Below are 7,678 nucleotides of genomic sequence, written 5' to 3'. Positions count from 1 at the left end.
AGATAACATATCTTGGTGAACCTTTAGCAAATTAGAAGAGCGGGGGAGGTTACCTATGAAAATTATTCAGACGACTCCCTACCTTTATTCAGGGGACTTCTGTAGTCTATTCCGCGAAAAAGAACTTGAAGAATCCATTCATGTTTAATATTGAAGTGATAAATGTCGCTGGACACGGCAGATAGGGCCATCAACACGCCATTAACATAAAGTCTTCTTAAGACGCAAGTGGGGTATCCAGCGATGGAAGAAGTCAATCAGGAAGAAGATGCACCACCGACCCTGAAAATGAAGGCCTCCAATGCCGCCTGGCAAGTCCTTGAGCGACTCGTTCCAACAAATTCGACGCTCAGAGAGACCGAAAGACCTCCGCAGCTGGATATCGATGAGAACGAACTCAGGAACTCCTGGCGACGAGATAAACTGACGACGTATATTACAGCTCGAGTTGCGCGAGTCTATTTCGTGCCGGGTGTGGACGCTCTCTTCGAAATTATCGCTGCAAAGGTGGAGGCAATCCTGAAAGCCGAAGTCCTGATAAACGCTGTGACTGATCCAGCGGCGACTAGTAACCTCGATCAAGCGTTTTTTAGCAGCCCCTTCTCAGGAGACGCCGACGTGAGATTCTTTCGCTATTTGATGCGGTGCTGTAAGCTCTACAGCGAGAATCCTGCAGCCTACACTGCCCCCTACGTGACGATCATGCAGAGCTCTGGCTTCGGAAAGAGTAGAATTCTGTACGAGGTTGCGAAAAAGATCGCTGACCCAAATACGAACCTGCCAGAAAGTGAATTATTCGATTGTCGGTTGCTGTACGTGTGCTCGAATGACGTTGAGCTGTCAACAAGCTTTCCAGTCGCCACCCCTGTACTCTCTCAGTATTTCTTCAAGCAACCAAACATTGCTGACCGACTGCACAGTGCAGTGGCGTACGCGTGCTCTAACTGGGAGAGGGCAGAGACTGAATGGGTCGGGCTTTTCGGTGTGGACCCTATTAACGACTCACCTGTGTCACGTGAAAACATTGATGAGGCGTTGGGCACGGCTCTGGCAATTTTCATGACTTCAGACTCCACCATCGACTCCCCAACTCGTAAGAAGTCGCGCGAGTTGTTGGGACACGAGGACGAGCGTTTGAAAGTATTAGTTTTGGCCATTGACGAGGCTAAAGTTCTACTTATGAAGAAGGACAAAAACGGAACCAATTTCTTTCGTCTCTTACGCAGAGCGCTGAAAAAAGTGAATCAAGATTTGGCTGCTGCTAAACTCAAAATGATGGTGTTTGCGGTTCTGACTGATACCAACTCTCAAGTTCACGATCTCGTGCCACCTCGCTCTAGAGAAACATCCTCGCGAAATTACAAGGGCGAGGAAACGATGCTATTCCCACCGTTCGTACTTACTCACACGATGGATGTCGTGCTTAACCAAGGTCGATTGCAATGGGATCACCCTTTTGACTACAAGGAAAGCGTTCTCCAACGTGATCCCGACACAATTTGGAACACGCTCGTCTCTATGGGTCGGCCAATGTGGCACAGCTACATCTCAAACAACAGGGACAATCCTCGCGGAGTACTTGTCATGGCTGCTTCAAAGTTGCTCTGTGGCCTGAGTCCCTCTAACAAGGCTAGCTACGGAGGGAGTTCTCTGCAGGGAGTTGCGTCGTTGCTGTGTCGGCTAGGAGCTCGCCCTCAATCAAACTCAGCTTTTGCGACACAAGTCGTGTCTGACTTCATGGCAGTGCTCCACTACGTCAACTATACGTACGATGCGCACATCAGTGGCTACGTGACAGAGCCCGTGCTGACATTCGGGGCGACGCACATGTGGTACGAGCTTAACCCATTGCCGCTGGAGGAATACATACTTCCCCAATTCTTGGAGCTGTTGATGCAGGGCCTAATCGACGTCGGAAGCGTTGGCGAAGTGGTGGCGCGAATTATTTTGCTTTTAGCTATGGATGCGACCACCATGGGTGAGGACGGATTTCATCCCTATCAAACCGGATCTAAACGTTTTGAGGGACAATTTTGCTCGGTGAAGCAGTTTCTGGATAAACTCGACGGCTCACACCTCTCTAACCCTTTCAAGCTTTACAGGGAAGATGACGACGACACTAAGAAGAAGCTGAAAAAGGTGCCTGACGCGGAGAGGGCTGACTTTTTTAGTTGGCGGGACGGGTGGGCCAGCTGGAACGTTAGTTTCAGCCACTTCATTGAGCTCACTACTGTCCCAACGAAGGCAACACTGTGGTTCTTGCTAGGCCGTCGTGCAGCCGGGGTATTTCCACGCAATCAGAAGGCTGCCGATTTGATCATCCCGATCTTCAGCTACCCTCCAACCATGGACTCCGATGCTAGGATTTCCTTTATCCTAATTCAAGTCAAGAACAAGAGTGGCGCGGACAGAATGTATCCCCAATCAGCACTCAGCAGCCTGACTCCCGTCAATCTTTTTAAAAAAAACGAGATTAATCGGGACACACACGAGCTATCCAAATTCCCGGCACGCGGTATAATCCGAATTTTCATGAGCCTACGGGAGAGCAATCGTGACAAACCAGCCCAGTCGTATCTTGTTGATACGGAAGGGACCCAACGTTCGTACTCGCTGTGTCTTCGAGGTACCTGCCGGCGTCCCAGCAAGAGATCTCAGCGGTCATTGGTATTTTGGCCATTTCTGCTGTCTAACAAAGTCTCAGATCTGCTGGACAGCATTGCTGACTCGGCGTGGTGGGAACCGTGGGTGAGAATCAACGCCGACTTATCCAGTCGTCTCAAAAGAGGGAGAGACTCTGCTGTATTGACAGAGGCGATGCCTGATGCCGAGCTGATAGAGGGTGTGAAGTTTGCTTTAAACCTAACGCGCTATGACCAAGTGCAGTGAGGGTGCTAACAGGTACGTAGTACTACAGTAGTATTATTAATTACGATGAATTGTATCTCGAAGTACTACACCCAACTTCGTAGTAATCTGCAATCAAACTCGAAAGTCGCAAATTTCATTTCGGGTGGCCATTTCAATTCCGCATTCAAAGTCGAAAATACCGCAATCATTGAATTTGAGCACAAACTCTGAGGCACAGTCTGTGCATATCCAATTCGTCTAGGAATCTTGAGCGGACCCAAAACTGGCATAACAAAGTATCATTTAAATTTAGATGTGAATATAAAGAGTGCACAGGTACAAAATGTCGATGATTTCTGAGGTATGTCAAAGATTAACCCTTTCGTGGCAAAAGGACGCAGAAGTCGATCTTTTAGTGGTTTGTGCAAAGCCCTTTAACGGATATTCAACTTTATGTTGCGACATAAAATTTAAAGTACGATTTGTAATCATATTAATTTACTTAAATTCAGTCAAATTCATGTAGTAGATTGCATCACCAACCTATCTTAAATAATTTGTTACAAGAGATGGCTCAAAAGGGAGAAAATAGGAGAAACACACGTCCATCGCTGGGATAACACACACGGGGCTGGGCGACGTGGGTGCCATAGCCGCGGCGCCAACTAAGGTGAGCGGGTGCGAGGCGGGCCCAGCGCTGAGCTCACCAGCGAGCCGAGCACTACACAGTGTAGTACACTTTCCAGAACATTCTATCTTCATATCGCGAGCGCAGCGAACCGCGGGGGCGCCGAAGGGGCTTTTCTGCTGTGACCTCTAATCGTCGATTATGTCTTATTGCGACACTCAGAAGGTCAAAAGTATACATAAGTCAAGTCAAATGATTTGCTGTGTGCTGAAACAGTAAATACATGTGTTTGGCATGTTCTGTCGATATCCAGTTGATCTAAAGATTCGTAGTCTCAATAAACAGCTTGAGGTCAATACTATTATACTGTAGTAAGGCTATCTCCACTCGAGTTGCTATCGGAGTTGCTATTGCTAAAATAGCAACGGAATCAGAAAGAATATATTCTGCTATCTCCACTCGGAGTTGCTATTGCTATTTGAAAATAGAAATTCTGATTCGAGTTGCTATTCGGATCCCCAATAGCAACTCTGGTGCACGAATAGAAACTCACTCAACCGAAAGATCGCAGGCGCCATGGGGAGAGGTCGGAAGTGGTGTGCTCAGGAGGACGAAGCTCTGGCTCGCGCGTACAAGATTTCTGCGGAGAACCCAATACAAGGAACGGACCAAAAAGCTGCTGCATTCTGGGAGGATGTGTGCCGGCACACGGCAGCAGTATTCGACGGCGACGCCGGCACGTTGTATCAGGAAACCCATGGTAGTAGGTTCGAGTTTTTGTCGTGCTGGATGATACTGCAAAGCTTTCCGGAGTGTGTATCTCGTGTACAAGCTGCGCAACGAGTACGTGGTAAAAGCGAAGACGACTTGACCAATGACGCCGGCACGTTGTATCAGGAAACCCATGGTAGTAGGTTCGAGTTTTTGTCGTGCTGGATGATACTGAAAAGCTGTCCCAAGTTCACGGCATTTGGACTACCTGCTCATCAAAAACGTGGCCAAAAGTCATCGAGTGAAGAGCAGGAAGAGTCCAGCCTCCGCCCAGAAGGAAGAGATAAAGCAAAAAAGGCACGACTACAACACACAGCACCAGTCTCAACTTCAACGCTGCTCCAACAACTACTCGATCACAACAGGGAGAAAAACGAGAAGATACTGGAAGAAATAAAACGCAAAAACGATTTGCGTGATGAAGAACTTGAATCTTCTTTTGTTTGAGCCTTGACGAAGTGAAGGAGCTGTCGCTTGTTCTGTTGGCTCCGCGCAGACCACAGCGAAAACAGCAGCTAAAAGATCATCGTCATCAGCGAGGAGAAACTCTTCGTCACTGCCCTCCATTGCCGATAGAATAGCCTCCAGACGACTGGAGTTGGTGAAAAATCCTTATTTCTATTATCGCAGCGAATAGCAACAGCCAATCAGATTCGACAGATTGCAATACGGATAGCAACTACGAGTGGAGATAGCCTAAGAGCGTTGTCCGAATAGAAAAAGTGATTAATTTTCCCCCGACAACTTTTTTTCTGCGAAGAAAAAAATGAGGCCAAATAAATCGTCGCATGTCCAAGTCTCCGCCAAATTTATTCCACCAAACCTATTTAAATTCATACAATCATTTTGATAGGTTGTTTCCCTTGCACTTCAATTCCGCACGCGCATTGCTGAAAGAAGACGGCCAGCTGGAGCACGCTATGTCTACGCAGGAGTGCAGCAACGCTTTGGCAAGTGAAGAGACCCCTCCAATTGCAGGCTTATCTGAAAGACTCGTGGTGATTTGTGGGAAGGAAATGGATCCAGTGCTGTGATCTGAAGCCTCCAGCATCGAAAGCGATGAAGACTCTCAGCAATCGTCAAGCGAAGCTACTGAAGCCCCACCGACAAAGAAAGCTCGACTGGCCTCCGATCAAGTTAACGTGAGAGCATCACGTACGAGCATCCCGACCAAGAAGAAGGCTGTTTCCAAGAAGAAGACCGCCCACAAGAGGACGAAGAAGGCAGCTCCCAAGAAGAGCGCTTCTGCTAAAAAGACATCCGCTCCGAAGAAATCTAAGACCTCAGCCCCACCGATGCGCTGGACGGTCGCGCTGACAGCGCTAGCAATCGAAACTCGCTACAAAAACCCGCGTGTGCTGAAGAAATTTGCAGTGTCGACAGCAGACACGAAGATGATGCGTGCAAAGTGGGAAGCCACGGTCCACACATTTCAGGTCAACGAAATGGTCTCCTTCCTCGTCGTCCATGCCATCAGCAGCTTCATCAAGATCTCCACGCAGCTGTGTCATTCCAGCGTAGCGAGAGGCACTGTAGTCTGCGAGTTGGCTCCGTGTTGATGAGCTACTCGACAATCTTCTCTCGCCACCACCTTCTATGCTGAACAAAAGTGGTCTGTCTTCCTTGTCGGAATCCGTACACCCCAGGACAGCCCCTAGTCCCCTTGCCAGCGTCGTATTTGCTTCATAGTTGCTGTTTTCTAGCACAATGACGGTATCATCCCAGTTAAAGCAAGCATCAAGTAGGATCATGATGATTAGACGCACCAGAGTCAATGGCCATCGGCATCACACCCTCCGCGACGCTCTCCGTGACGCCCTCCGCGACGCTTGTGTGTAAATGCACGCTTTGCTCCGCGCAAAAAGCTTCCTCCATTCCGCACTCGACTCGTCACTTCAACACTAAAAAATGAAGCGCGACTCGAAAGAAATAGGTGGCGAGCCTCTTTCTTTTTACCGCTTTAAAATGAAGCGTCTGCGGCACCTCGTTTTTCTTAGCGCTACTTCACAAAAAAAAGTAGGTGAGAAAAATAGATCACTTTTCTATTTGGACAGCGCTCTAAGGGCGATCTGTAAAAAAGTTAGGGGGTTCTGTGATTATCAAGTTGGAGCCTTCAACAGTTGAATCAACTTGCAGTGCAAGTGCATTGCAAGTGGCAGGCCAGAAACGATTTCGCGTCACATCGCTTTGACTTCAAGAGCGACGATTCTTAAGCGGTTTATCTCACTTGTATCCTGGCTGAATGACAGTGTATAGCACAAAACGTATTCCTAAGTACACTGTAGCTTCGCACTTGAGTATTGACGCATTAGTTTTTCTCTCCGTGGGCTGCTGTCTGCCGACAAGGATGCATAAGCGCAACCGCTTTGTGTATGTATCGACTCTATTCGTACAGCACGAGTACAGACTCGTACTTCTCTGGCCGACATGTCGGCCGACACACTGTATCATTAATGTTCTGTATCAACGTCATCATTATATTGGTACCTACTGTACAGCTCCTCTATTAACATTCCTACTTCAAAACGAAATGCAAAGACAATTTATATTGATGTAGAACAACGACCAGCACGCTACAATAATGTAATTTTAATACGGCCAGCGCTGAGTAATACGAGGTGGAGGGAACAACTATCATACATTTCCTTTCAGGAGACGTAAATGCAAAGAGTACATGACTGATAATTATTAAAGGACGGTAGCGGTACCTTTGGCGGCAGCCTTTTTATAGTTTCACTTGACAGCACGCTACAGTACTGTCAATATCAAATCGAGTTCCGGCTATATACATGCATTGATTAGACCTACTAAGGATGTCGGTAAAGTGGCAAATGCGGGAGTAATGGCGCGTTATCGTAAACAAAGGACGTCTACCGCATCGCCCCTGTCCTATTAACCCCCCAACGCCCAAGCCGTTTTTTGACGTTATTTCAAATCATCCAACATAGTACTCATCCAACATGTAAAACCGTGCAACACTTGACTTTACTATAGTCTCGTATAATTCCGAGCACCTTTCTTGTACATGCACAACAAGACAATTTCTGCAAATCCCGTCACCATGTTGTATGTACACCAGATCAAAGTTGTATATACACCGGCAGACTGCTTGAATATGGCGTACATCCAGCATGATGGAGGTTTCAAAAAAAGGTGTCGATGTATCTTTTATCCAGAGACTGTACGAAGCCTATCAATCCGGTGCAAACCCGGGAGGTTTGAAGACAACGAAAAGCGAAACCAAACACACATCAATTGAATACAGTAAGAAAAAGCACATATTGCAGCACTACGTTCATCCACCACCAGTTATCGGCTCACTCAGTCTCGCTACCTTCCCTGTCATCGTCGTGCGCTACGCTGTCGCTGTCGCTCCCCTCGCTAATACCTTCCTCCTCCTCTCCATCACTACTTCGGCGGCGGCGCTTA

General features: G+C 47.6%; 1 protein-coding gene across 1 annotated transcript; it reads left to right on the top strand.

The window, feature by feature from the left end:
- Positions 1–216: 216 nt before the first annotated feature.
- On the top strand, positions 217–5,808 carry PITG_18127 (uncharacterized protein; the record flags this gene model as incomplete). The annotated part of the gene is made up of 9 exons (XM_002896249.1): positions 217–812; positions 921–1,093; positions 1,745–1,832; positions 2,103–2,515; positions 2,705–2,748; positions 3,443–3,520; positions 4,004–4,241; positions 4,786–4,850; positions 5,323–5,808. 9 exons carry the CDS (start codon positions 244–246, stop codon positions 5,806–5,808), a joined length of 2,154 nt encoding a protein of 717 aa, XP_002896295.1.
- Positions 5,809–7,678: the final 1,870 nt, after the last annotated feature.

This window comes from Phytophthora infestans, genomic scaffold (assembly GCF_000142945.1).
Source record: "Phytophthora infestans T30-4 supercont1.63 genomic scaffold, whole genome shotgun sequence".
NCBI classification, from domain to species: Eukaryota; Oomycota; class Peronosporomycetes; order Peronosporales; family Peronosporaceae; genus Phytophthora; species Phytophthora infestans.
This window is presented reverse-complemented; position numbering and strand designations above follow the sequence as displayed.